This window comes from Lineus longissimus, chromosome 2 (genome assembly GCF_910592395.1).
Source record: "Lineus longissimus chromosome 2, tnLinLong1.2, whole genome shotgun sequence".
Taxonomy (NCBI): Eukaryota; Metazoa; Nemertea; class Pilidiophora; order Heteronemertea; family Lineidae; genus Lineus; species Lineus longissimus.
Window position 1 is genome coordinate 13,333,772 of NC_088309.1, and position 27,486 is coordinate 13,361,257.

At 42.2% G+C, this 27,486-nt stretch overlaps 1 protein-coding gene across 2 annotated transcripts in view; it reads right to left on the minus strand.

Annotated features, from left to right (window-relative positions):
- Nucleotides 1–27,486, minus strand: part of LOC135482655 (developmentally-regulated GTP-binding protein 1) — a 520,179-nt gene that overhangs the window by 398,480 nt on the left and 94,213 nt on the right. For both annotated transcript variants that reach the window (XR_010446249.1, XM_064762906.1), the window contains exon 5: nt 2,756–2,925. Coding sequence is in view for 1 of the 2 variants with exons in the window: in XM_064762906.1 (XP_064618976.1) it covers nt 2,756–2,925 (170 nt within the window). In the remaining variant the exon portion in view is untranslated. The remainder of the gene's footprint in view (nt 1–2,755; nt 2,926–27,486) is intronic.

Genomic DNA, 27,486 nt, shown 5'->3' on the forward strand with positions numbered 1-27,486 from the left:
GGCCTTGAGCACAATACAATAGGGCCGGACCCTACTTCCAGGGGGACATTTTCACTTCTGCACCAGGTTAATCAAATCGGGGCTAGTAAGAACTCCCTGCTCCAAGGCTCTATGGCTCTTGCTTGTATAAATAACCTTGACAAAGTTATTTACTCCAAGGCCTATGTTACTGTGGAATCATGCAATTTGGCGCCACTTTTCAAGTGACATCTAGTAGTGACATCATGCCAGTCAAGTTTCTGCATGAGTTTCTGTCACCGTTGGCCATTGCTCCAGATCGAATATACTGGTATACTGTTTTACATTTTATTTTTCTACTATTGTCGTTACTTTGTAGCCCGTATGGGCATTTTATAGTAAAAAGCGTAAATTGAATTGAATTGGCAACACGCTAATGAGATGCGCCAAATCACGTCACAATGATCAACTCATGAGGTCACAATCAGGTATCCAATATCGGCATGGTGATAAGAGTGGCATGTCATTCAACGACCACGTGATCATAGCTGAGGGGCGGCGTTATTTGGGAATTCTTTGCCTGGAATTTGGCCCGAGGCCCGCCGTTATTTCGGGTCGGTTATAAAAGAGGCCCTAAGACCTAGGTCCTACAGCCTCCAATGCCTAATTAACTCACTAAACCTACCTTAGCAACATCATATTTGTGCCCTGCTCGTGCTGGATTATCATACTTTTCAAACACATTTTTCATGGCGCTACCAGAATCTTCACAGAAGTTCACAAATCTAGCTCTAAGAGCAGCATCACGGCCCAATTCCTTGCTGAAATCCTTCCTGAACTCTTTATATGCCACATTATATCTGCGCTTCAAAGAGTTCATATTTAAATTGCTGTTAATGGGCAACATCTTTGGAGAGGTAACGAGACTACACCACAGGAGATCAAATTAAAATTGAGAAGACAAATGCAAGGGGTTAATCAAAGGAGCCATAGGCCCCACCAAATGAATGATTTCTATTCTGTTCTCTATTTTTATTATTTTCTTCTCATAGGATATGCATTGATGACAGAATAAAGTTCTATCGCGTATATAAAAGCCCAAACAAAAAGCTATGCAAAAATGCAGGCTGCCATGGTCAGAATCTGACCATGGCAGCCTGCATGGTACAGGGCATCCACGCATTCATACAAAGTACTGTGTACATTTGTACACAAAGCACTGGATCTCCATATCCAGATATCGTAGATTAACAATAAAAAATTAGCAATTTGCGTTACGTCATGCTCTTGCATGATCGGAAAAATCCGTCGCGTCATCATCGCACTCTTCAATAGCAGCGTCGTGCAGAACGACGTGAGAACGTCATGACGCGCCTACAGCGCTGGAGAGTTGCTGACGTTTCAAGCTGACTGGCGCTGACGTCAGGAACGGGAAAATATGAAACTATTTCAATTGTACAGTTCAGAGCATTTTGGCAGCACAGTGGAAGGTGTCACTGTTCACTGACCTGGGAAGATCCAGAACCAGGGGAAGATAACAAAGCCCAAACGGCAGGGAGTTAGAGGAGCTGGTCAAAAAGGGCCTGCTCCGACTCTGAACTCACCAGGTCTGCGCTGCCCGAGGGATCAGAACGTGAAACGTCCAGAGCACCCACGGGCGTCCTACCCCCTGAAGAAGAGAGGGCAGACGAAGCCTTGAGGAGCATCCCCGAAATGGGGTCACTGACACTCGACAATTAGGCCTCCCCAGGCCAGCCTGGGAGATGGGGTCGGGAGGGGGGAAACCTCTCCAGAGCTGATTAATGACGGCTGATTAATTACTGATTAATGGCGACTTCTGCGAGGCAGAGGCTGTATTAGGTGTAGCTACGTGAACTAGTTGATCATTTTTCTATTATCAATAGAGTAATTTTTCCTCAGGTGTGTCCGATAATATGAACGACATAAAATATCATATACACAGTCAATCGCTTATCATCAAATGCCTACCAGTCTCCCCCAACAACAACCAGTTTACTAGTTGTCGTTGGTCAAAATTAATAAGATATATATATTCCGTTAGATGACAATAAATGGAACCATGTGATACCCTTAGATGGTCCATTTAGCACCGACAAAATACTTAACTGCTAACCACAATCATGTGATGATGTGGAGTAGAAAAATGCTTTTTGAAAATTATTTTCAAACCAGTGCCATCACTTCTCCTCAAAACTGTCGAAAAGCCAAATGTGAAACATTTCACTTTTTATATAAATGGTATCTTTGACATTATATCTTAATAGTTTTATAGTTTTATAGATGACTTTCAAGCAGGGGTTTGATTCAAAACGGGTTGTTCGTGGCGGCCATGTTCAGCAGATAGAAGAACTGTTCAAAGCCCAATTGTGCGGAATTGGCTTGCTGTACCATGTGACCCGTGAGAGCTCTGTCCCAACGCATGTCTTCCAAAATGGGCGGCACCTTGATGTTGAAGCCGTACGTTCCCAAGTTGCCTGGTTCTTTATTTGAAAGACTCTGATATGAGTAAACTTCTAGTTTGAACTTTGAGTGGTTCTGCAGACTCTGCAGACTCTGCAGACACTGAGACAGTGTACAGTCAGTGTTCATTTCACTATGCACGAAGAGGGCATCCAGCCAGTGTGTAAAGAACTTTCATGTTCTTCGGCAGACATTTGCTTTGTGTGATAACGTGATCGCCTAGCCATCAATGTCATTTGTAGTTGGTGTGACATTGCCACAATTGTTTGTACCTATATTAACAGAAGCAAGTTGGAAAAAGTTGACAAAAACTCACCATAGTCTGCAGATTTATGCCACCCTTTTCCTTTTTCCGGTAGTAAATATTTGGAGGTTCTTTATTCAAACGGATACCAAATCCTTCCAACTCGTATTCAAGTAACTTTTTATGCTGCAGTGGTTTTAACACATCAAGCACAATGAAGATGATTGAGCAGGTTCGAGCCACTGAAAGATGAATGTGAAAAAATACTCAACAAGTATTCAACAAGTATGCCGAAATCAACTTTGTGAATCTGACATGTCTAATGCAAGTATTTGCAATGTTGATAACAATCACAGGCACTTCTGGATGAAGTTTTTGGGCAGAGGTAAAAAGTACAACCAATCTTTTTGCAAAATGAAATTGATAATCTGCAGCCTTCTTCCCAATGATTTGATATTTCTGTCAAAAAATGCGAAGTTTGCTGCTCCCCAACGATATTCAAGTATAATCTTGTGAGGGTATCATAGACCCATAGACCATACCATATAACTTGGGCTAAGGAAATTAATGCTGAGGGAAGTCTCACTTTCATTGAAACATTTGCTGTTTCTCCACTTTCACACCACAATCTTGACTATTGTGAACAAATAATCACGAGGAAAGAGCTCATTATTCAAATGGCCCAGTCAGAACAGTGCCATCTATTGGAGCTTTGTTGAACTACACTAATTCGAGAGGCTTTAATCAAACCCCATATATATCGAGAAATAATAAAGGTATCAAAAAATTTTTTACTGAGTGAGGATTATTTCATTATTTTCCTTATTGGTTAAGCCTGATTTTGGGGTTGAACAATGCTGGGATTAATGGAGACCACACTATAGCAGACAATATTTTTATGCAATGCAAGCTATGTCACTGTGTATCCCCTGTGTATCACGATATGTCAACAAAAGACGCGAGATAATAATGAATTCAAAACAGTGTTTTGAAGTATGAAATTCACTAATAAAGTTGTGTAACATGACCTAAATCTTGCACATATTTTAGAGGAATCCATTCACTTTTACCGATTTCATCGACAGAAACTGGAGATAGAAATTCATTAGGTCTGCTGTTTCATCGATTCGAAAATGATACTGTAGATGGCTTCAATGAAACGGCCAGGGGCCATTGTGCTCACCGTATAGATATTTGGTGCTTTGGAATTCATCCAGATTAAGAAACATTGTACATGTATAGTATATAGGTCAAACCAAAGTCGGTATGACATGTGATGTATCGTTGCTTGGAGTAAGTACCATAAGAATATCATCAAAAAAAAAAGTCACTAATAAACGAGATATTGCACTTTTTACCTATTTTAGTTTTGGCCTCCTGGTGGCCGAGTTGAGTACCAGATCAGATCGAAATTCCGTGTCCTAGGTTACATGACGTAGGGAGTCATGTGTAAAAAATTTCAAGTTCAAAGCTTTAGTGGTTAAGAAACGTGCCATAGTTACAATCAAACGACCAATTTACACCATTTGACCTCTGTGACCTTGAAAAGCAGGTCAGATCAAAAACTCATATGATATGTGATGTATCCTTGCTAGGAGAACCTACCATAAAAATGTTATTGAAAACGAATAACTAAAAATAAGCAAGATATTGCACTTCTTACTTTTTCCATTATGGCCCCCTGGTGGCCGAATAAAGAATCAGATCGGGCCAAAATTCGGCATCAGAGGTTATCTAATGTTGGGGGTTATATGCACCAAGTTTCAAGTTCATAGCTTTACTGGTTAAGAAACGTGCCATAGTTTACACTCTAACGGCCAATTTACGCCATATGACCTCTGTGACCTTGAAAAGTAGGTCAAATTGAAAACCCGTACGATATGTGATGTATTTTTCCTAAGAGTACCTACCATAAAAATCTTATCGAAAACAAGTCACTTATAAGCGAGATATCACACTTTTTAGATTTCCACTTTTGGCCCCCTGGTGGCAAAGTTGAGAATCAGATCAAACTGAAATTCAGCACCAAAGGCTATGTGATATAGGGGGTTATATGTACCAAGTTTCAAGTTCATAGCTTTAGTGGTTAAGAAACGTGCCGTAGTTTACACTCTAATGGCCAATTTACCCCATATGACCTCTGTGACCTTGAAAAGTAGGTCAAATTAAAAACCTGTACGATATAAGATGTATATTTGCTATGAGTACCTACAACAAAAGTTTCATCGAAAACAAGTCACTAATAAGCGAGATATCACACTTTTTAGATATCGACATTTGGCCCCCTGGTGGCCAAACAGAGAATCAGATCGGACCGAAAATCAGTGTCAGAGGTCAACTGACCTAGGGCATTCTGTGTACAAAGTTTCAAGTTCATAGCCCTAGCAGTTAAGAAACGTGCCACTGTTAGGATACGACGACGACGACGACGACGACGACGACGGACACAGCGCTATCATATAGACTCCCCTTACGGTGAGCCAAAAAACATCTTTTTGACATACATGCATGAATCTTTTCTAAACGATAACATCTCTTTTTTCAAATGTTTTCAAAAAAGAGATATAATAGAGAGGATATAATATATATACCTTATAGTAATAAACAACTATCATTAATGATTAAGGCCATCGGCCCCTTACAATAATACAAATTGATAAAACAAGCAATACAACTCAAGATGACAAAACAAAGTAATACAATTAGAATTCAAGTCTCCAACCCCTATTCTTAATAGAACGAAATGGCCAGGGCCACTGTGCTCACCTCATGTGGAGGAAAGATGGATGAAGAGTATGGTATTGTGTCATGTAGTGTTAGGTTTGATGTAGGTCCAACCAATTACAATTTCCCCAAAATGGCCAATTTACAGTACATTTGACCTCTGTGACTCTATTTGACCTCTGTCATTGCGGTTAAGAAACGTGCCAAAGTTACGGCCTGACGGCCAATTTACGCCATTTAACCTCTGTGACCTTGAAAAGTAGGTCAAATTAAAAACCTGTGTGATATGTACTGTATGGTGGTTAGATGTACCCATGATATCAAATTGGTGGCAATCGGGCAAGAAGTTAAGGAATAATCACATTTTTAAGGTCTTTGGATTTTGCCCCCTGGTGGTCAAGTGGTGAGTGCCGAGTCAAAGAAGAAGGTTGAAGTCGGTGATTCCACGTTTTGATAAATTTAAAATAGTGTGTTATACGCTTTGTGAGGTGCACTAAAGTACACGCTTTGTAATACATCACGATTTTTAGAAATATGGATACGATTGTTGAAATTGATGCTGACACGGGCCGTGAAAGTGGAGATTTCCAATGTGAAAGAGGGATGGAAGTCGGCCCGGGTTTTAGGCGGGAACATGTTCAAAGTCCCGACGAAGAGACAACTGCTTCAAGCAGTGCACAGCATATCAGTAATGATGGGTTTGCTAGGACTAAACAAACCAGTGCCAGTAAGCCTACACGAGATAGTGTTCATTCGTTAGGCATGGGTGAACCAAGTGCAAGCAGGGCTTCTTTGAGTCACTCTGATGAACATGATGCCGCCCTAGGCGTACAGGTACTAGATCAGATGTCTTCGTTTTTGGACTGCTTTGCTTCGTTGATGCAAAACAGATTAAAGCAGGAGCAGTCAAAACCACCTACGTCTGCGAAGGTGCAGGCTCCAAAGAACTATGCGCCTAACCTTAACTTTAGAATTTGGTTGGAACGGTTCAATTCATATGCGGATCTGGCTGGAATCCCAACATCACAGAGGCGGCAACAATTACTGCCCAGACTTGAACATCAGGGCCCGTATTTATCAAGCAACTTAAGTTAGGTATGCCTAAGCAGTAAATACCATACTAAGCTAAGTACCATACTTAGTAGTAGTATACTCCAAATCTAATTTCCAAGGGTGTATGTCACATTTCACAGGCCTTTTATGTACATTTCTGTGGTTTGGGGAAGGTTCTAGGTCGAGCACCTCAATATGATTCAGATTTCATATTGGGTAATGCTTTGGTGATAGGCCTATACTAACTGGGCATGGGCCGGTATCCACTAGTTTAGAGCAGTATAGACGCAATGGCTAAGTTGACAAGGCAACCAAACTTTACAGAGGCTGAAGTGCTGAGATTGACAGAAGAATATGAAAAGAAATTTGATTTGCTTGTTTCCAAATTCGGGCCGAACGTCACATCTCAGAAAAAGGCCCAGGCATGGGTTCGAATCACAGAAGCACTGAACGGTTGTACGGACGAAATCGCAGTTGCTGAAGAAGTGGCAGAACATGTGCAGCAACATGGAAGATGAATACCGGAAACATCGAAAGGAGAGTGCAAAAACAGGTACGTTTGTTTATTACCTCCTCAAATTTATCTTATAAACTTTTGACCCTTTTTTCCAAATACATATCATGGGAATGAATGGTAACGTGACGTGATCTTATCAACGTCTTCCCTCTTTTAGGTGGTGGACCTCCGCCAGACCAACCGACTCAGTTATCACAGAAGATAGCATCAATTACAGGCGAGAATGATCCTACGGTGTATGGAATTGATGGTGGCATGGATATTTTAGTTCCAATTGCAAGTCCAAGTACAAGTCTTTCAACATGTTCAAGTGTTGGAGATATCCCTGATAATGTCGTGGTAGCTAGGAAGTTCCCGAGGCAACCAAGTCAAGCAGCATCAACCGTCCCCATGTATTCAGCGTACAGTGCAGCAGCATCATTACCGAGTCCCTGTCCTGCCATCGATGATGATCATCTGGAACCACCGAAGAAAAAGAAGAAAAGTGAGGAATTAAGTGAACTGTTTGGATTGCAAAAGGAGTTGCTCTTACTGGAGAAAGAACGAGCTAATCTAGAGATAGAAAAGTTGAAAGTGGAGAAAGAAAAGCTGAAAATGGAGAAAGAAAAGTTATCATTAGAGATCGAGCTTTTGAAAAGTCAGAAACTAACTGCAACCACTACTACATCAAATCCCAGTTTCACTTACAGGCCACAGACGCCACCTTCTCGACCTGCTGACAATGATTATTTGTCTCATCAGCATTATCATTATCCATGAATGTGATTCTCTTGATAAAGTTTATAAAGTGAAATAAAATTGATCAGGGAATACTATTTTCTCTGTGAAAAAAAACTTACTTCGTTTTCATGTTTAGGCGAAGTGTTGATTCACAAGTTGATTTCGGACCCCCGCTCTGTAAATCGGTCAGGCAAGGCTACAAACTTTTCTTGATCAACATCTGGCTGTGGCTGACGTTCAATGGGCGGCTGTTCATCAAAATCGGGCAGTCCTCTGTCTATCGCGATGTTATGGAGAATAGCACATACTGTGATGATTTCACATGCCTTTCTCGGTGTGTACCGCAACTGACCATGGAGGCAATGGAATCTCCTTTTCCACTGCCAAATCCGCCTCTCAACTAAGCTTCGTGTGCGTTTATGCGCTGGGTTGTAGCGTTGCTCAGGCACATTATTTGGGTTTAGGAAAGGGGTCATTAACCATGACCGTACGGGGTAGCCGCTGTCCCCCAAAAGAACCTTGTTACCTCTTCGCTCTTCCATCAGTTCGGCCAATCTACTCTCACGTAGGATCACAGAGTCATGTGTACTCCCTGGCCACTTCGCAACAATGTTGATGAACCTCGCCCTCGAATCCAGGACAACCTGCGTGTTGATCGAATAGTAGTGCTTCCTATTTATGTACCGCCACTCGTGGTCAGATGGTCCCAGTATCCAAATGTGAGTCCCATCTACACATCCAACCACAGCTGGGAAATGGGCAATATCGTAAAATTCATTCACAATATTTCCCATCTCTTGTTGTGATGGGAAGCAAATCACCCGGCCCATCAACGATAGCAGCGCCTCAATGACCTGCCATAAAAACCCGGCACATTGTAGGCTGTGAGATTTGGACCGTATCTCCAGCAACCTCTTGAAACGAACCAGAAGCGAATAAACGCAAAGCTACAAGCAGCTTTAGTTCGCATGGCAATGCATGAGTTCTGTTAGTATCCAGCTCCAAGTTTTCCCTGATAACGTTGGCAAGGTCTAAAATAGTACCACGATCAAACCAATCTATACTATAATGCGCGTTGTGGCCGCTAAATAGGAGGCGATTTTTGTTTCAAAATTGGGCCTCGGAAATGCGTCGAATTCTTACAAATTTTGGCTTCGTAGGTGTGGATCATAAGTAAGAGTGTCACTGAGGGAGTCATACGTCGAATATCTTGGTGGTTTTGGAATAAATAACAACTTTGTGGAGATGACATCACTGGAGAGCTCCAAGTAAAAGTAATCTCTTCGCCGAGAAGTCCATCAGTAATCTCTCTGCCACTATTACTGATGCTCGCGAACGGATTTCGCCTCGCTACATCCGCCCTCGCTACATCCGCGAAAGGTTTCAAATACGGAAACATCCTGAGAAGATCATTAAAAGGTAAGGAAATAAAGCTAACCTTCAAACACAAATACAAAAATGGTTGCATAGATAGATTGGTAGGCATTAATTCGGCGTGTAGGCATTAATTTGGCGTGTGAGTTAATTCATAGATCCACCGCATCACCACCGCCCCTCGCGCCGCCATCAGCCATTTTGCGATTCGCACGTGTGTCTCATCCTCCTCATCATTCGGCATCTTTCCTTCACATTTACAGGTAAACTGGGCCCAGTTCCTGAAATGGCGCTAGGCCAGCGCTAAGCCTTAGCGTGGCGATATGTCCAATCTGGCGCCACGCTACGACTAGCGTGGCGCCAGATGGGTTCCAAAGCCTAGCGCTGGTGCTATCTTGTGACAAATCAGCGCTAAAGTTATCAGCCCAAGGACCCTCCTCTAAGTTCTGCTAGTGAGCGCTAACTTCTACAGAGATTTCCAAAATGGCTGCCAACCAGGTCCTTTTTGGAAATTTATTCCAACAAATTCATCCAATTCGCAGATTTAGGAGGTTTGAGTCCCCTCTGGATTATTACAATGATATTCAACTATTTGAAAGGTTCAGATTCAGGTCTGATAGCATTTTATATATAACAGATTTAATCCGGGAACAACTTGAAAGGGACACTCAGAGAAATTTTAGCCTCTCCCCTGACACTCAAGTCTTAATGGCCATTCGCTATTTTGCCAGTGGCAACTTCCTGCAGCTAGTAGGTGATTCTTTTGGGGTGTCAAAGTCGACAGCTTCAAGGACTGTGTTTGGTGTTACAAATGCTCTAAACAATCTTAAGGAACAGTTTATTCGTTGGCCCACAGACGCAGAAGCAGCAGTGATTGCACATGCATTCTACCAAAAGGCTAGATTTCCAAGAGTCATTGGTGCAATCGATGGCACCCACGTTGAAATACAATCGCCAGACATGCATCCAGGTGATGGCCATGACTATGAAGCAGCCTATGTGAACAGGAACCACTACCACTCCATTAATTGTCAATTCATCTGTGACCACTTGGGTAAGTTCATAGGCCTAGCATAGGCCTAAACATTTTACCATGTAGATTTTATATAAAGCTATCACTAAAACCCATTCTTACCAATCCATATGATGTAGGTTTGCCTAAATTAACAAAAACATTGGATGCAAATGCTCAAATTTTGACATGACCGGTCATGTTGTGTGTTTACATAGTTAAAAGTACATTCTGCAGCAAGGCCAATCAATTTCTCGAGTCTGGTTGTGCGAGACTATCTCCTGTACAGTGTGTCTCATAATAACAACATCAAGCATATGGGGCTAGGGGGCATCTCAAAGATCACAATTGAAGCTGAGGAAAATAAAAATGAATATTTTTTTCTTTTCAGGTAAGTTTACCAATGTTGTGGCTAGATGGCCTGGCAGCACCCATGACGCATTCATATTCAGGACATCACAGATCTGCAGATACATGGAAACCTACAATGCACTGGGACAGAATGGAGTACTTTTGGGCGACAGTGGGTACGCATGCCGACCATTCTTGATGACTCCTTACTTGCATCCTGCAAATCAACATCAGACAAGATACAACCGGGCCCACAAACGGACAAGAGTGAAGGTTGAGCATTCATTCGGAGTTTTAAAGCGAAGGTTTCATGTTCTTCATGCAGAAGTGCGAATGCAGCCAGATAGAGTGTGCAGGATTATCACTGCCTGCGCCATCCTAAACAACATTGCCATTGACAGGAATGAAAGGTTGCCACCAGCAGATCGATTCCCTCGCATTGAAATGGATGATGAACCCTATGATGGACCAGAGGATGGGCGCCTGGCAAGAGACCACTTGGCCAATACCTTCTTCTAGGCTGCAAGAGACAATAAGGAAACATGTAGACAGTGTTTACAATCATAACCTGTTTAATTCCTGCTAACTTGCTAATAAAACACATAGTACATTGTCCTCATTGCTCATTGGTCCGCGTACAAATTGACTCCAGAAGCTTGTCAATTTCACTTTGTGGCCGGCATGTCACACCTGTCTCAATAGACTGCTGCAATATTTGAATTTCAAGCTTCTTCTTCTGGAGGGCCTCCAACTCCTCACTGGCGAGTTTTCTCACTTTGGCCACTCATCCTTCAGTCTCTGCCCTTTCATCCTTTCATTCTCCAGGGTCGTCTGCAGGACATCAAAGTGTAAAGAAAGAACATCAGCATAGGGAGATTAACATTGAGATGGCCCCTCGCAATGTATCGGTTACTTGAGTCTGTTCAAGTAAAGTTTATTCTTCAACGACAGTAACAATGCAAAAACGCAAAAAAAGTACTATTTCTGTGATATTGCTGTGATTAAAGTGCTTATTTCAGAATAATCTGAAGAAGACACCCATAATCAAGGATACATTTAGGTTTTTGAAATAACTAAGATTCGAATAAGGTAGCACGCTTGGGGTTTCTTTGATGTTGTGAGCATGCAGCATTGTTTTAAAACTAGTTGCTTCTTATGATTATTTGCAAAATGTGTGCGAGCTAGGCGCACATATAAAACATGGAATCTGGCTCGCTGTGCCAGTTCTGAATATAATGCAGACGATCATTTGACATGATGTTTCCCTAGGCCTAGGCCTACTATAACTATGATATGCTAGCCTTAATTCAACATGCAAACAAAATTAAAAGTAGAAATTGTCTGTAGGCCTAGCCAATTGATTGTTGTGGCTGCTTAGAAATGGAATCTGAGAAGATATGACAAACTTACCCTGGTTTTTTGCTGGGGGTGCTGGCATGGCACTTTCAGTGCCTCCAGTTATTCCTTGAAAACTCGGATCATCTTTAAAAGCCTCTGCTATTCGCTCTTTAATTGGGTCGATCTTTAATGCAGGGCCCCCTCCAGTGCCTCCTGCATGCTTCTTTCTCTCATAATTATAGGTCTTCGCCTGAGAAACCATCTTGTTCCACTTCTCTCTTACTTTCTCCCAGCTTCTCTGGGCCACGCCAAGAGAGCTGATGACATTTGCTATGGCTTCCCATCGTGAAACCTTAATCTCATGGGTGATGAGTTGCCCAAACTTGGCCCTGAGGCTTGAAAGTTCTTCCACTGCGTATTGGGTCAGTGTGACCAACTCGGCTTGACTAAAATTTGGCAATCTAACTTTTTTGGTATCATTTTTTGCCTCCATGGCTGCCATCTTGAATTTACAAAGATGGAGACCCTACCTCCTGTCACATGATCAAAATCCCTGGCAACCAGTGCCAAGTCCTGCTAAGCCCGCACTACCTAACGCTGGGCCTAACGCTGATGCTGGAACCATTATCTAGCGCCACGCCAGCTATCACTGGCTAGCGTGGTGCTAGGGGTAGCGCCACGCTAAGTCTTGCGCTATTTCAGGAACTGGGCCCTGAACGCTATATTTCTCCAGCATGATCTCATTCTCTTCAAGTAATCATAAACAATATTCACATGCACTTATGCAAGTATCAATTCGTGTCTTGTACCCCCCCTCCTCAAGGGTACGACACCTTATCACCCTTTAACGACATCTTAAGGCTCAAGCATCACCCTTTTTTCACCAATGCTACTTTTTCTTTCGTCAAGACATCACCATCAACAATATATCAGTTATCACCGTCATATAAAGTAACCGAACTAATTTTACTGGGCAAGGCTGTATGTTCGACAAGACATCGACACATTAGCATCCTTATTCTTTCCAGCTTCGCCAAATTTTCACTAAAGGAAAAACAAGCCTATAGGCGAATATGGGTCGTCGCGTTGATGCCAGAACGTCCCCAAAGTTTGGAAATGTTGTTCTTAATTCCTCCGGGTTGGGGTACCTATGGCTTGATCAAATGAATATTAATGTGGATAACTGGAAAATATTATACTCTAATGCCCAGTAAACGATTAGAGATATTTGTCAACATGAAATTTTTGGTGAAATCGCAACAAATAAAAAACTCGATGTATAGTAATCTTATGTTTTCATTTGAACTTCAAACATATTTAAATGATATTAAATCAGTGAAACACAGGGCTTGTATCACAAAATTAATGCTGGAAGCCCATTGTCTAAGAATCAAAACTGGGAGACACTGTAGTCTAAGAAAGTGTGAGGTTTGCAAGTCAGGGGAGGTTGAGGATGATTTTCACTTCCTTGCGGTGTGCCCTAAATATGCGTCAAAACAGCAAAACTCATTGCAGTTGTAATAGAAGTGATCTCCATTTTCTGTCTCTGTCGGATCTGACTACAATTTTTCTGAAAAATCCTTCACCTCCCTCTGCTGCGATTATCAACGAGTTCTTTAAACTGCGTAACTCTATATTGTCCTGATTTCCATTATTATGTTTTTGTCTTTAAATATTTGTGATCTTATTTTGTATACCCTGTAACTTTATATTGTATATTTTGTAATTAGTTTATGTAACCGTTGGCCCCTAGTGGGCGTTTTATAGTCTGGGCTCCTGACCTCACTCTCGCTGTCGTAGGTCAGGCAATAACAAAAATCTATAAATAGAACAATAGCTTAAACCACCATTTCCACAAAAATTCTTATGCCTAATTTTTTTTAATATTATAAACAACCTATCCTGCAAAAACCAACGCAATCGGTCAAGGTTTAGCGTCCCAAATCGTTCTTTTGCGAAAATGACAATATCGCTAAAAGTGACGTCATTATATGGGGAAACCCCTTTGTCTGAAACATAAAATAACCGTAATCGCGCATTTTAAGAGTAATTCCGGTATTTCTACAGTGTAGAATGATGTGTTCAATAATAGTGCATAATCCTAGGACAGATACAGCGCTCAATTCGACCGTAAAACGATAATTGGCTCGGGAAATTACAACAATGGCTGAATCTAAAAATAACACTCCTCTTTTCTGCCGTGTTATTTGTAGACGGTTGTTGTTACCTGACCCGTTCCTAAACCCTACCAAAAGCCTGGAGATCGAGGTCAGAGAACCAGACTATTTAGCGTTTTAGAGTAATAAAGAATTTGAATTTGAATTTTTCCACCGCTGTACCTTATTATCATAATTATGCCCACGTGATTAGCTGCTCGGTATTGACGAGCAAGTGACAGTCCTCATTTGCATGTACATTAATGTCATTATTATGGCTGACGTGATCCTGTAAAGTTGTGCGTAATTTCTAATTTCTCGGCAAATACTTGATTGATTTCGTTGAAATTTGAGAGTATTACAGATTAGATTACTGCTTACATTGGGTCTTCGTAGTTTCTTCATACATCATCGATAAAGACACGTAGCTTTGTGAAGAAACTCACCATACTGCTCGCTGGCCAGCACAACATTCCTGCATGCTGCGTATACACGCTCATCAATTTTGAGCTCCCAATTAATAATTTTATTCATTTCGCATTTTACATGAGACGAAGGACTTAATGAACAAGATAACGAACTTTAATGAAAACTTAAGTTTTATTACAATAGGACAAATACTGGCAACGCAATTTGCATTTCAATTCAACAACTGCCGAGCATCCTAGGGCTAAAACTATCTTCATTCATAGTCAATCTCGCCATTTAGCTAAACGGACCTGAATCAAATCGATTCAGCGTCTACACTTTTACTCCGATTTGTCTCAAAATTGGTGACAAAGAGGCTGAATGTACTGCAAACAATTCCTCGGAACCAAATTTAAAAAAAATGATTTTAAAGATATTTTTTAGTGTAAAATGCCCGTTGCTAGGCATGGTTGCTAGGCACATGCTGCCACAAACATAATGACAGAACCTGACAATAAGGGTCTGCTCTCGCGACGACCAATAAATACTACTCAAGCATCGGCAAAGATTAGTGGTGATAGCTTAACTACCCTTGAGGAGGGGGGTACAAGAAACGAATTGATACTTGCATTAAAAGTGCCTTTTCAGCGTAATTCGCTTTCATATCGAGCGATTAAAAAATGCACTGGCCCTGTGCTGCAGCATCTTACTCTTATTCTTGGTCGCACGTATGCATGCATGCAATAGTAAGCGTGCATTACTATAGGCCTACTGCATGTGCATGTTTTCATGCGAGTGACCGATAGATGAGCGGAGCGTTGCATCTCCTGATGTCTACTACAACTTTGCACAGACAAAATACACCATCATCATCATCAGATATCAATAACGACCTAATATCATTAATGGGATGGATTCAGGATTGGTATGGCATTGACATTGGCATTGCCAGGCATTGGCATTGCATCGAATCGCGAATCAAGCGATTCAAAAGTCAAGTTTTTGCCATTATGTCGTTGACAGTGGCATTCAATTCACTTTCAACAATTCGCAAATATAAATCCCCCCATTTTTTAAACCCCGTCATAAACCACGTACTTCCCATCCCAATATAGAATAATGTCAACAAAAACACGCCGTCACAGCGTGCACAATATTTTCAAAAACACATGCTTGCGCAAGAAAATTGCCGAGCCACCTCCCACCTCCGCTATCAACTAATCAGATGTCCTGTTCAAATGGTCCCCTCCATACGCGCATCATCCACCAATCAAAATCGACGTCACTAACGCCAGCATGCAAGATGGCGGCGCCCATATCTGAAGGAAAAATGCTGCTTTTTCACCTCGAGACAGCCATTTATTCACAAATAGCTCATCTTAGGACACCATCGGGAAAAAAAAAGATTTACGCACACATCGGTAACTTAAACCAGTCTGGTGCAATCGCTGGCTGATATCGAGTACATCACCAGTCTGCACCATCTTGGTTTCCGAGAATTGGTTTAGCATTTTGGACGCCTGTACATCATGTACATGGTTACATAGTTCCGTTTTCAAGAAGTATCACACTCATGAAAAAAAGTGTTACTCGGAAATCTAAACCCACCATTACATTCCTCAATGTTTAATCTGCCTCCAGAACTGGTTTTAGTCAAAATTCTCGAAAGTTTATTTTGTACACAAAAATGAGTTTCACCAATGCATGTACTGTAGTAATTTTGGTTCAGCATTGAACAAAAGTCAAAAGGGGCAATATGACAAGGCCACCACTGCATTTAACTTCCTGTATAGACAACCTTCACACCCTCTTGGTGCATACAGCTTAACATCCCTTCTTTATTCCAGCTCATTTATCAAGCCGTCCTACTGCTAACACCCACCACAATCCAATCGCCTACCTCCAAGATAAAGATCAAGGTCAGTACATTGTGACAAACTTCATGAACAGAGTCCTATTTGCAGGTGGAGACCACAACACGACAACAAGCACAGAACTCACTCAATCCCCAGTATTCCACTGCAACAGTAGTTGCAAGGAAGTCGTCTTGACACAAACGTAATCAAGCTTCATCTCCACCTCTGTCTCCAGAACTGGTTTTTGTCAAAATTATCGACGGTTTATTTTGTACACAAACGAGTTTCACCAATGCATGTAGTAATTTCGGTTCAGCATTGTATTCTCTGATAACTGAGATGGTGCACACTGAATATTTGGGAACTTGAGGACAAAAGGGCCCTGACTAGGCCACGACTGCATTTAACTTCCTGTACAGACAACCTTCACACCCTCTTGGTGCATACAGCTTAACATCCCTTCTTCATTCCAGCTCATTTATCAAGCCGTCCTACTGCTAACGCCCAACACAATCCAATCGCCTACCTCCAAGATAAAGATCAAGGTCAGTACATGGTGACAAACTTCATTAACATAGTCCTCCTATCAGCAGGTGGAGACCAAAACACAACGAGAAGCACGGAACTCACTCAATCCCCAGTATTCCACAGCAACAGTAGTCGCAAGGAAGTCGTCTTGACACAAACGTTATCAAGCTTCATATCCATTCTAGTCAAGGATTTCAGCACTACTGCAGCCTACATCAAGACTACCTATCAATTCGGTGCAAACCGTTCCTTACTGCTGAGGGCTTTCATACACTTTCACAAACTTCACATGACAAACTCCTTCATTATAAAGCTCAACATGTTCTTAGATCAACTTCATTTTGAAGCACCTCATCATAATATTTACATGCACAGCTCTCCCTATGTCCCGACTCTTACTCCTACCTTCCTATAACCAGCATCCCCAGCACAATTGCATTTCACAATTAACTGTCATAAATGATCTTTTCCTCTTGCAGATATGGCTTTCTTCATACCTCATCACAACATCCTGATGTCCATCATCACAGACATCTCTGAAGCCCTGAATGCGTGGCTGCAGAATAGTGCCCACCTTGAGGTAAATCTGCGCCAGCACAACATAGCAGCCACTGAGACTGCAATGCAGGATTTACGACGACTTCCCCAATCAATCTTCACGCGCATAAGAGAACGTCTAGCTTCTCTCCGCATGTCAGTCCAAGCGACAACAGCGTCAAATCTGCAAGAGGCTGACACCAGGCTATACAGTCTGGGAGACTACATGGCTAAAGAAGTCTCTTTAGTCCATGTTTATTTACTGGAAAGAAACGTCCCTCACTGTTTTGTGGTGCATGCGCCACAATGTCAGAAGCAAGCTGAACATTCTTAGAGAGAAGCTCACGGCACTCAAAACAGACCTGGCCAAACAGTATCAATACGAAAAACTCACACGTAAACGCCTCTCTACAACAAAAGATACCACACCAGCAAAAAAATGGCATGCAACAACAACACCCGAGAAAGCCAACAAGACATGTCTTCAAACCTTTCCGCAACCGTCCACTTCAGCAACAAGATGGACCAGTACCCCAAAGAAAGTCACCACTACAGAGGCCCCTAACCCCACCTCCCCTTCCGATGATGATCTTTTTGAAGGCTTGGATGACAGCACCCTGTCCCAGATGGACGAGACATGTTGCATAGATGACCAAGCAAAAACTGAACAATCCAAACCTACAGTTGACAATAACCGCGCCACCACCCCTGACATAAAGCAAGAAAATCAACGCGAGGACACAACTCATTCCGCTGAACACGCAGCCCAGCCACTTGACTCTACTCCACTTTTGCCCCAGGGAGACACCACCAATGATTTTAACAACAATGATCAATACGCCACAGACAACCCAGATGATCACAAACAGGATGACCTCCCCTTGGAAGACAATGCAGATGACGATGCAAAAGATGGGCTCAACTTAGCCGCTGCACTTAAATTCCTTGATGCCTAATATTGTACCAACCAAGTCATGATAGTTTCATAAATCACTCGGGGCCATTCGTATAACCATGAAAGCCATATATCATACAGGGTGACCCAACAAAAACAGAACTCATGAAGATTTCATTAAATCCTACAATACAAGTCTGCGTGCCATATTCCCCCAAATTTTCAGTTCTCTTGGTCGCTTTCCATGTTCTTTCAAAAATATGTTCCAAATGGCCTGCACGTCATTGGACGACAAGTTGCATATGTCGCACAAAATTTTCCATCACTGACACTCAATCCTCTTCTCCCCTCACTTTTATAGATTGCTACCCATGGTCATCTGAAGGCAGCAAATGACTTATATGCAAAGCAACCAAGATAACTTACACTCAATCCTCTTCTCCCCTCACTTTTATAGATTGCTACCCATGGTCATCTGAAGGCAGCAAATGACTTATATGCAAAGCAACCAAGATAACTGAAACTTTGGGCAACGATCGTACACAGACTGAAGTTTAAGTCCAGGAAATTTTTGGGTCATTTTACGTTACCATGTAATCAACATCCTCATCGTGGTCGTACACTGTTATATATTTAAACGCTTGAACCTGTGTGGTTGGTGTAGTGTGTTAAGTGTTACTGTCACCGTCTGTCGGCACACGACCACAGTTCTTTCCGCACTAACTATTATCCCGAATTGAAAAAGATAAAACAACTCTGCCACTCCATTGCCTTTGGACATTTGCAAGCACCACCTTTTCATCAGATTGTATCATAGATATAACAAATACATGTCTCTTGATATCTTTATGAATGTATCCAACATTGTCATTACAGTACTTGCAGAGACTTTCAATTCACTCCTGGTACACATTAAGCCCAATCTCACTACTTCAAAAAAGGAAATAACCATGCTGAACTTTTCACTACCTGACCCATTACAATTGAATAATAACCACAGTTCTTCCTATTTCCAGGTATAGCACCACTGCTCTCACAAGTATCACATCATGCCAAAAAGAAGCCGTTCCCTATGTCGCGTTACAAGGCAAACAAAGAGGCTGTGCGATGAACGCAACACCACCCCAACAAACCGTGCAACACAAAATGAAGACAGCAACACGACAACAACTTTCGTTATTACTACTGAGGATCCCACCACCCCAACAGTGCCATCAACTACACCACCTCCCTTAATTCCAGCTGCATCACCAAGAACTCAAAGGCGAAATCGTCACGCCCCTAACAATCTTCCAACTTCATACAGAATTGCCAATGCAAGTACAGTCACAGACTTTCAAGAACATTCTATCATAGATGCTAACCTGTTTCATTCATGTGGTAAAATGAATCATATATGTGACCACTGCAGTGCTAAGCTTTGGCCCCATGAGTTGCCGTCTCTGTGTTGCCAAAATGGCAAAACCGTACTTGATCCGCTTCCTGCTCCACCACCACAAATTGCCACATTATTTCTACAGTCTAACCATTTCCAAACAAACATACGTGCATACAACAATGCCCTCTCCTTGGCTTCTATTGGTTGTAAAGAGGTACGCAGTCCTGGCTTCAGCCCAACAGTCAAAATTCAAGGCAAACTCTACCACAGCATTGGCTCTTTACTTCCAGAACACAGTGATGAAACTCCAAAGTTTGCACAGCTATACTTTTATGATACTGACCATGAACTTCAGAACCGCTTACAGCATGCACCATCTCTAGACTCAGATATATTACAAACAGCCCAGCAGTGTCTCCGAAACACCAATTCCTATGTTGCATCATTCAAAGCAGCCATAGAATTAACCTCTTCCCTTCCAGATCCACAGGACATTACTATCATACTACATGCTGACAGCAGACTCAAGCCATCAGAGGCTCACACCCGCCAGCACAATTTGCCAACAAATTCAGAAGTTTCTGCTTTAATTCCAGGAGATGTCGGTGGATCTCTGGACGTCATACTACATTGCGGCGAAGGAGGCCTGCAAAGAATCAGCCCACAGCATCGTTCTTATGACCCCCTGCACTGTATACTATTTTTCCCCCATGGTACTGATGGTTGGCAACTTGGTTTGCAACAAAGTAATGGTCGCACGCTAACAGCAACTGCTTTCTACTCTTACAGACTTCAGGTTAGAGATGTCACCAGTACAATTATGCGAGGACGCCGCCTCCTTCAACAATATGCAGTTGATCAATGGGCCAAAATCATGAACTCAAGACTACAATGGGTTAGACAAAAATCAGAAATCGATTCGTGCAGAAAATTACCGAGGCCTTCTGGATGCTGTTCAAGCAGGTGATACCAACAACCCAGGACGAAAACTTATCTTACCACCTACCATCTACGGCTCACCAAGGTTTTACTCTGAAGCCTTTCAAAACGCCATGGCCATTGTTCGTCGCCTAGGCAAACCCGACTTCTTCATAACCTTCACTACAAATCCGAAATGGCCAGAAATCCAAGCTGAACATCATGAAGGAGAAAAAACCCAAGATCGACCAGACCTTTGTGCACGAGTCTTCAAGATGAAGTACGATGCTCTCTTGAAAGATCTTCTAAAACAACATGTCATGGGTAAAGTGCAAGCCCACACAGCCACTATTGAATGGCAGAAATGCGGCCTCACCCACGCACACATACTCCTGATTATGCAACCAGACGATAAGCCCAAATCTCCAGAGAAGATAGACACCATCGTCAGTTCCGAATTACGAGACAGCCTCTCCAATCCTCAACTCCACAAAGTCATAACTGTCAATAACATTCACGGACCCTGCGGTCCAGTCAACATGCACAGCCCATGCATGAATGGTACTGGTATGGAGAGAAAGTGCAGCAAAAACTTTCCAAAAGACTACATTGATGCAACAACAGTCACAGATGACAGTTACCCCAAGTACAAACATCGTTCTCCAACTCAAGGTGGTTACAACCATACACTACAGATCCATGGTGAAGAGTACACTGTTGACAATTTCTTTGTTGTACCATACAACCCTTACCTTTCCCTACGCTATTCAGCCCACATCAATGTTGAAGTAGTCCACTCCATCCAAGCTGTAAAATACCTCTACAAATACATAACGAAAGGTCAAGATCGTGTTATGCTACAACTGACTGATGGGACAACTGTTCATGATGAGATAGAAACATACCTAAACACCAGATACATCTCTGCAAGTGAGGCCTTTTGGAGAATATACAACTTCCCCCTACACCAAAAATACCCTCCAGTCGAAAAACTGCCCTGCCACTTGCCAGGAGAACAAGTTGTCCTATTTGAACCCGACGCTGCTGCAAACACCATTCAAAATGGTCCGCCTATCACGAAGTTGAGAGCCTTCTTCACTACAAATGCAACTGATAAGGAAGCTAAAAACATCACCTACCCAGACTTCCCACGCTATTTCACTTGGAATGCCTCAAAAAAAGCCTGGCAACGACAAAAACGAATCTGAACTGTACTACCTACGCATGTTGCTGCACCATAAACCAGGACCATGCAGCTACGAAGATATTCGTACAATAGATGGCACACTGTGCCCCACCTTTCGAGATACCTGCAACAAACTAGGCCTCATATCTGATGACAATGAAATCAACCTCGCAATGACTGAAGTCTCCTCCATCAAATTTGGAAATCAACTACGCTATTTCTTCACCACACTTCTGATGTACTGTCGACCAGCAGATCCACCAGCATTCTGGGCAAAATGGCAAGTTGAACTATCCCAAGACTTCCTGCACCGGGACAAACTGCAGATACCAAACGATGCCATCTTAAACGAGGTTCTCCTGTACCTGCAAAGAATTTTAGATCAAGACAACCTGGACCTGAATAGGGATTTCAACCTGCCTTCTCCAGACCTAAGTCTTCTACAGACTGCAACAACCCCGCGAGTTATCCAGGAAGAAACAGATTTTGATACCACGTCACTAACAGAATCCTTACCTATGCAAATAAGCTCCCTCAATAACGACCAACAAGTTGTATATCAAGCAATACTAGAAAGTGTCAACAATAATAGCGGCAAAATGTTCTGCCTCAATGCAAGTGGTGGTACAGGCAAAACCTATGTCCTCAACATTCTTTTGAACACAGTAAGAGCAAATAAGGACATCGCCCTGGCAACAGCGCTGTCAGGCATAGCAGTGACGCTCCTGCACAGTGGCAGAACACTTCACTCCCGTTGCAAAGTCCCTATCAACATTCAAGAACATTCCACTTGCAATATTACTACCAGAGATGCCACAGCTGAACTCCTTCGCCGTGCAAACCTGCTTATCATTGACGAAGTCTCCATGGGCCACCGCTACATATTCGAATGCATAGATCAATCACTTCAAGACATACGAGGCAACCCAAGCCACTTCGGCGGACTCACAGTAGTGTTTGCTGGAGACTGGAAACAGATACTACCGGTTGTACGACGCGGCAGCAGGCCACAAATAGTCAATGCCTGCCTAAAGAAATCCGAAATTTGGCAATACGTTCACATGCTGAACCTAACGCAGAATATGCGCACAAGCTCAGATGAGGAGGACTTTGCTGCATACCTCATGACCATTGGTAATGGTCTGGAAAGCACACACCCACATGTAGGTCCAAATAAGATTCTTATCCCAGATGACCTAGCCTTAAATGCTGACAGCATACAAGATCTCACACACTTTGTCTTCAACAACCTTACTGAGCACTATACCAACCCAGAGTCGATGGCGTCTAGAGCAATTATAGCCCCAACCAACAAAGCTGTCGAAGAAGTCAACGCCAATGTCATTCACAACTTCCCTGGCCAGCTAACAGAATATCGAAGCTGCGACACCCTCCTGGAAGATGACCACCAATACCCACTAGAGTTCATCAACAGCCTAAACCCTTCAGGACTACCACCGCACAAACTCAACTCGAAAACCAACTGTACTATAATGCTCTTAAGAAACTTCGACCCCATCAACGGCCACTGCAATGGCACAAGATATACTGTCCTCCACCTACACCCACATGTCATTGAAGCCGCCATAGCCACAGGCACGCATGCTGGGAAGAAACCTTTCATACCCCGGATACCATAAGTACCCAGTGAAGACCTCTTCCCTTTTCGAATGCAGAGACGGCAGTTTCCTATCAAACTTGCTTTTGCAATTACTGCAAACAAATCTCAAGGCCAAACTCTACAGCGAATAGGCATTTACCTCCCACAAGATATGTTCTCCCACGGACAATTGTACGTGGCAATGAGCCGTGTAGGAAGAAGACAAAACATCAAAATACTTGCCAAAGACGCAAACAACAACAAAACCAACTATACCAGTAACGTCGTCTACCACGAAGTCTTACAGTGAATAACCTACCCAGGCTCCACAGCAACTACCAAATCCTACCACATCTTTTAGAAACGAGTCAATACACTACATGTACATGTATTTGTAACGTTTCTTTGCCCACACAAACCCCGTCCCACAACCCATACCATCAAAATTACCTAATACCATATCTTTCACTTTCAGACACCACCAGAAAATATCAGATCCATCTTTTCTTCTCTACCAACTTCAATAGCTTATGACAGTGTACTCTGTTTTCTTTGTTGTATATCATCAATCAGTACTCTCTATGTCCAAAACACTGTCACCAAGGATCCCAGGAACAATATATTGCACTGCTCCCAAATAACCAATGGTTTTCATGGATTTCTCAATTCTTTCACATCCTTGAATTTCCTGCAAGACTGTTAATGGCTAATGATATATTTCAATCGCAGCACTGGTGTAATCATTGTATTTTCTTTGTTGTATATCATCAATTAGTACTCTCTTATGTCACAAAGTACATCTCAGGGAAGAATGTAATTTACAGTGAACATTTCTCCCAAAAGACCAGTGGCTTACGTGACCTTTGCAAAGATGACTTCTTACCACATGCTCTATTCTATTGTAAATAACTCGCTATACCTGCATGTTTTAAATTCACACCTCAGGAACATTGGTACCACTCCTCCGCAGTTGATCACTATTTCACCAGGCTCTTTCAAGTTCCTATGATCTACTACATTCTGTTGTAAAGTCCGGTGCCACACTTATAGCCCAAGACAATTATAGCCTGTATAGTCAGTGTGCATTCAAGTGCACTGCCAGCACACCCCTACACTCAACAAACCTACTTCACAATATAAATTCACACCCCAAAAGGTTTTAATTGTGCTGGAGCTATGACGTACCACTTGACGTTATATTATGTGCTCCGAAACAGTGTTGTCTCTACTTTCCTATCTTCGAATCTCGGTCAACTGTAAATACAGATTACAATTTCATTGTCTACAAGACTGTCGATGCCTAAGGTTATTCTTCATTCTCACGAAACCAGTCGACAGAGCTAAAAAAATAACAAATCCTTTTCATATTGTGTTCCAACAACCCCAATTTATTATGACAGTGTTAAGAACTGTATTAGTTGTACCATACACCAAAATAACACAGCAGTCTCTAAGTACACACTACTGTCATCCTAATTGTCTTCACGAATCTCCAGTAGAACTTAGCAGCCAAAAAGATGTGCCTTGCCTTCAGGCCAAATCTCATGACAGTCTTTATTCTGTTGTATATAAACTGCCAATCTTTATTCTGTTGTATATAAACTGCCTATACTTGCATGTGTTCACACCTCAAGGACAAAGTAACCACTCCACTGAGGATCATGATTTTTTTACCCGCCTCTTTCAATAGTTCCTTTGTCATGATGTATTATATTTTGTTGTAGAATGTAAGGTAAGGAGGCACACTTATATCCCAACAAAATTATAGCCTGTATAGTGTACGTGCATACATGTGTGCCAGCACACCGCTTCACTCTATGGACTATAATAATGCTGGGACTATAACGCAACCCTTCTCCCTATGTACCTCACTGCACATATTTTCTCCACAACAATGCTGTAACCACTGTTATCTTTGCATCACGCAAAAAAAAATGTAATTCCATACTGTTTTAATACTCGCCGCTCTGTAGACACACAACTCCTGCCAAAATTCATTACCCAAGGGTACTACATTCATAGTCAAACCTGCTGCTGAAAATGTTAACATGAATTCTATGTCTACAACACTACTTATTAACTACCTCATATTGTGCCAAATGATATACAATGTATCTGCACATTGTTAATATTCATAAACATGTAGTTACAAGACACATAGCCAAATGATGCACTTACATGTCCAACCCAAAATCTATTTCAGTCTTGCACAATACCTTATTCATTAGCCAAATTTTGATAACACTTGCAAGTGTTCATTTGTCCATGTTCCCATGCATTATTGTATTATCCGTATAGAACAGCCTTTCCTGCTGACAGCAAAGAACCTCTTTCAAATTTTAAATTCTTTATAGTCGTTGTTATTATTGTTGCTAATGTTGCAAGAACAATAGAATAAAAGTTTTATCTCCAAAATGACGTCCACCTTCTTTCTCAAAACAGTCCAACACAGGCATCATGACAAAAATGCTTCCTCCACGTCATGCAGCTCCTCCTCAAAAGACAGCAAATGAACCCCCAATGCTCAAAGGAACCCCTAATTAAGTCAAGGAGCATTCTCACGATGCCACCATTGTCTTTACAGTACAAAGTATCAAGGATATTATCAACATGTCATCATAGCTGACACCCCCTTTCCAGGATCCTAATGCGAACAATGCCTTCCATCCCAAAGTCCACTTTCTAAACAATTCCACCACTATCAACAGAACACTCCCCTTTGAGGACAGCATTCACCAAACCTAGTATCTGCTAGTATCTTTGATAAAGTTCAAGATCATTGTAAGTATCCAATGGATGCAGTCTGTCCCGAAATACACATTCCCGTCTCATAGCCCGTCGCCGATTTATGTCCATTTGCGCCAACAGCATTAACGCAGCCATCTAGAAGTAGCTTCCTTTACGAGATGATTAAAATTTGTGTTCTAAGCCAACACACTTAGACTTATGACACTCTGATAGGTATCTTAGATTTAGGGGTGGATTTGAGTAGGATACTTTAGGTAAGTAGCTTGGAGAATTCCACTTAGGTATAGTACTTAACTTAGGTACATACTTAGGCACCATACTTTGACTTAAGTAGCTTGATAAATACCGGCCCAGGCCTATGTGGCAGTAGCCAATCTTCATCTTAGTGAGGAGATTTCTTATCAGGATTTTACGTCAGCCCTAGAATGGAGGTTCCACAACACAACCAGGGAGGATTACAAGCTACAGTTGAGAGCACGTCAACAGGGGTGATGCATTGCACGAGTTAGCACTAAATGCATATCCCAGCGGAGGTTTTGAACTGCAACAAAAAATTACTTTGGACCAGTTTTTAATGGGCGTGAAATTGTCTAAGGCATTAAAACAGCAGCTTTTAATGAGTTCACCAAAGACACTAGAGGAAGCCATAAGAAAGGTGCGACAGTTGGAGGCCGCCCAGCTACTTTTGAATCAGGGACACAGCACACAGCACACAGCTCAAGAGAGACCAAGGCAAAGGATAGCAAGTGTCGCTTCAAGTTCACCATCAGTATCGGCAGCGTCGGTTCAGCCCCAATCTGAGATGAGCAGGGTGTTAGAACTTCTTCAAAAGATGGAGACCCGAATTAGCTATTTGGAGAAACCTCATTCACAGTGATACTCCAGGGATGGATCCGGAGACCAGGGTCTCTGCTGGCGGTGCAAGGAGGCCGGGCACAAATCCAGCCAGTGTCCCACTGTTGAGTGTTACAATTGTCACAATTGTCACAGTTACGGGCACATCTCCAAGTCATGCCCTAGGAGTTCGGAAAACTCCAACGTGAGGTCGTCAAGGGGCGGACGGACCTCAAACCAGCAGTAGCTCCAGTTGAAGATAGTGGGCAAGTTGACAGCTTGATTGATCAGGATTTCTATGACCCTGCTTTAGATCGCATAGAAATAGGCTCTGCTTTAGATATGCCACTGCCGACTTTGCCACACTATTTTAAGAAGGGGAAGGGAGAGGATAACTTGACACCTCAACCACTCCTTGCTAGTCATGTTAACAACACAGTGCAGAAAAACATTCTTTATAATCCAGTGAGGAAGAGTGACTTGCCTGCAGTTATGGAGACATCTGAACAGAGAGTGGACCAGGCTAGGAGTACTGCTTTAGTTACTACTCGTGAGTAAACTACTTGTCAAGCCTTGGATATGTCAAACAAGCGTAAGCAGATGGAAGTGAGTCAGTCAACACTTAACCCGGTTGCCAAAGTCTTTAAACCAGCGTCGAAATTGAGTTGTG